The sequence below is a fragment of the Colobus angolensis genome, unplaced genomic scaffold (assembly GCF_000951035.1).
Source record: "Colobus angolensis palliatus isolate OR3802 unplaced genomic scaffold, Cang.pa_1.0 Scaffold3, whole genome shotgun sequence".
Taxonomy (NCBI): domain Eukaryota; kingdom Metazoa; phylum Chordata; class Mammalia; order Primates; family Cercopithecidae; genus Colobus; species Colobus angolensis.
In genome coordinates, this window is record NW_012116265.1 from 23,689,572 (window position 1) to 23,692,738 (window position 3,167).

General features: G+C 40.2%; 1 protein-coding gene across 1 annotated transcript in view; it reads left to right on the top strand.

Annotated features, from left to right (window-relative positions):
• The first annotated feature begins 647 nt into the window (after positions 1–647).
• The window catches only part of MED6 (mediator complex subunit 6), a 20,478-nt gene continuing 17,958 nt past the window's right edge, over positions 648–3,167 (top strand). The window contains exon 1 of the mRNA XM_011949643.1: positions 648–803. Coding sequence (XP_011805033.1) covers positions 775–803 — 29 coding nt within the window. The 5' untranslated portion in view covers positions 648–774. The remainder of the gene's footprint in view (positions 804–3,167) is intronic.

Sequence of the window (3,167 nt, forward strand, 5' to 3'; positions counted from 1 at the left end):
GGCTCACTGCAGCCTCCGCCTCCTGGGTCCAAGCGATTCTCCTACCACAGCCTCCCAAGTAGCTGGGATCACAGGTGTTCACCACTACGCCTGGCTAATTTTTTGTTTGTTTTTTTCTTTTTTTGAGATGGAGTTTCACTCTTGTTGCTCAGGTTGGAGTGCAATGACACGATCTCGTCTCACCACAACCTCCACCTTCTGGGTGCATTGATTCTCCTGCCTCAGTCTCTCAAGTAGCTGGGATTATAGGCATGCACAACCACGCCAGGCAATTTTTGTATTTTTAGTAGAGGCGGGGTTTCTCCATGTTGGTCAGGCTGGTCTCAAACTCCCAAACTCAGGTAGTCCACCTGCCTCAGACCTCTAAAGTACTAGTGTTACAGGCATGAGCCACTGCGCCTGGCCAGAATTTTTTGTATTTTTAGTAGAGACAGGGTTTCACCATGTCTTTATCATAACACTTACATCATGTTATTGCTTTCTTGCATAATCTCTTCTGTTACATCATGAGAGTGTGTTGGTTAGGATCTATGTCATCCTTATATTCATAGTGCCTACTACATTAGATGGATAATAAATGTTCGTTGGATTGGATTCTTTCTTTTTTTTCTAATTCTTTATCATTTTGTTTTCTTTCCCATAGACAATCTGCTGGGAATTTCTTGGGTTGACAGCTCTTGGATCCCTATTTTGAACAGTGGTAGTGTCCTGGATTACTTTTCAGAAAGAAGTAATCCTTTTTATGACAGAACATGTAATAATGAAGTGGTCAAAATGCAGAGGCTAACATTAGAACACTTGAAGTAAGTTATTTTAAGAAGGTAGCATTTTTACCAAATACAAGTTTTGCAATGAACAGTTCTTTAAAGCTGTGGATCATGAAGTGCAAAGTAGAATTTTAGAAGAAAAACTGGAGTTTTGTTTGGGTTTATACAAATTTGACATGCAAGATAATTATTAGTATTCACTTTTAACAGAGGTCTTTTCTGTATAACTTCATAATGTTTAGTTAAATATAACAGGTTTAGATTTCGATCTGATGAGTGATTTTGGCAATGCTACTGCTATTCTCAACTAGGCAACTATAATTATTGTCCCTTTTATATCTAGTTTATATTACAAAAGTATTTGAAACAACTGTTGATATAATTTTCCTATTGTCAGCTAAATATTGAGGAGGAGATTATAAAATTAAATATCTGTCATATTTTAAATGGCTTTTGTTATGGGGCAAATACAGCTATTGAGACAACTTATTGTTGTTTTTAAACATAATCTGTCAGGTAAAAAAATTTATTGGGGTGAGGATAAAGTTTTTGATGTTTTCTAGTTTGGTAGTGTATGAAGTTGTGTCTTCATGTTTATTTTATATTTTATAAGTATTCGTAGATTTGGTCAGGAAGCATCATGACATTTTGATTGCCTTTTTGAAACAGACGCTCTTCGGTGTCCTTTCCTAACTAAAAATACTCAGATTTAAATTTATAATACATTTTTGTAGAGAAATTTTGTTGTTTAAAAACAAACTAGTTTTACTCGACAGTCAGATTATAACACCAAACATAGGCAGTTTTTTTTGTTGTTGTTGTTGTTTGTTTGTTTGTTTGTTTGTTTTTTGAGACGGAGTCTCGCTCTGTCGCCCAGGCTGGAGTGCAGTGGCCCAATCTCGGCTGACTGCAAGCTCCGCCTCCCGAGTTCACACCATTCTCCTGTCTCAGCCTCCTGAGTAGCTGGGACTACAGGCGCCCGCCACCACGCCCTGCTAATATTTGTATTTTTAGTACTGACGAGGTTTCACCTTGTTAGCCAGGATGGTCTCGATCTCCTGACCTCGTGATCCGACTGCCTTGTCCTCCCAAAGTGCTGGGATTACAGGCGTGAGCCACCGCGCCCGGCCCTCCTCAAGTAGTCTTTCTAAAATGGAAGCTTGATCACATTTCTCCCATTGCCTACAAGAAAAGGTTGAGCTTCCAGGTCTCATTTACCATGCATACCATGTGTTTTATTGTCTACAGATCTGCATTCTATCACTATTCTTCCTAATCTCCTTCTAGCCTAATCAAAACACAAGGAAACAAAAACCTAGAAAAACAAAAAGCTTTATGTATCACACTTTTCATTGGACACGATACTCCTCCTTTTTGCAATGTCCTCCCACTAGGCTCCCAAACACGCCCTCCTGAAAATTTCCTTCCTGAAACATTCTCTCTCAAAACTCTACTCTGTGCATGCACATACTTCTGTTGGGACACCTATTTTATACATACCATCTCAGGCAGAAAATTCCCAAACGGAAATGTACAGGCAACGTACTTTTATTCTACGGAGTTTAAAAAATTTTGAATTTCCTGTCTATGAGGTTCAAAATCCCAATTAAATTTATGGTCTTCCCCTCTTGCTCCTGGGCTGTGGTTAAATTCTTGCGGAGTCTTCACAGTGCCTAACTTTTGGAGAAGATGTAGGCACCCGCCCACATCCCTCCTTCAGATTTTGGCCTCCTCTTCCTAGTATTTGCATGTTGTTTTCATATTTCTGTATCATTTTGCTTTTACAGAGCCACACTGAAGCTTGAGAATCTGAGGCTTTCTGTGCCTTCCCCGTACACAGAATCATTCCCTCTTTGGAGTCTTGCTACCTACTCCAGACTACTTGGAATGCAGACATTTGCTCATTACTGTGGGACCCAGGGGTATTCCCTTTCTCTTAATCTTATTAATATTTCACTTCAGAAGCATTTCCTGTGTTGTGAAATTTTTCTCAGAGGCGTAATTAGTTTAGATTTTTAATGGATTTAGTCACAGAGAAGCCAATGACTCCCAAATTCTTAAGTCCTGTCCCATCCCAATACTGAGGCAGGGAGAAAAACATAAAATGACCATCGTTCCTAAATCTGATAGCTCAGTGAATACACCCCAGGAGCTTTTAAAATTAAGAGACGCTCCCAAGCGTAACTCTACAGCATCAGAATTTGTTTTCTTGACGATCACAGACGATCAAGACAGAATTATTCCATCAGTGGTGGGCGTGGGGCGGGACTCCACTCGGCCTTCCTGTCCTCTAAAGTCTTCTAATTTTTTCCCCAGTAATCCGCCCTCCCATTCTCCTTCTTTGGCCCATCCCTCTCCTCCCAGTCTTTCCCTGCTGCCCTGCACCAACCTTTCCGCGTC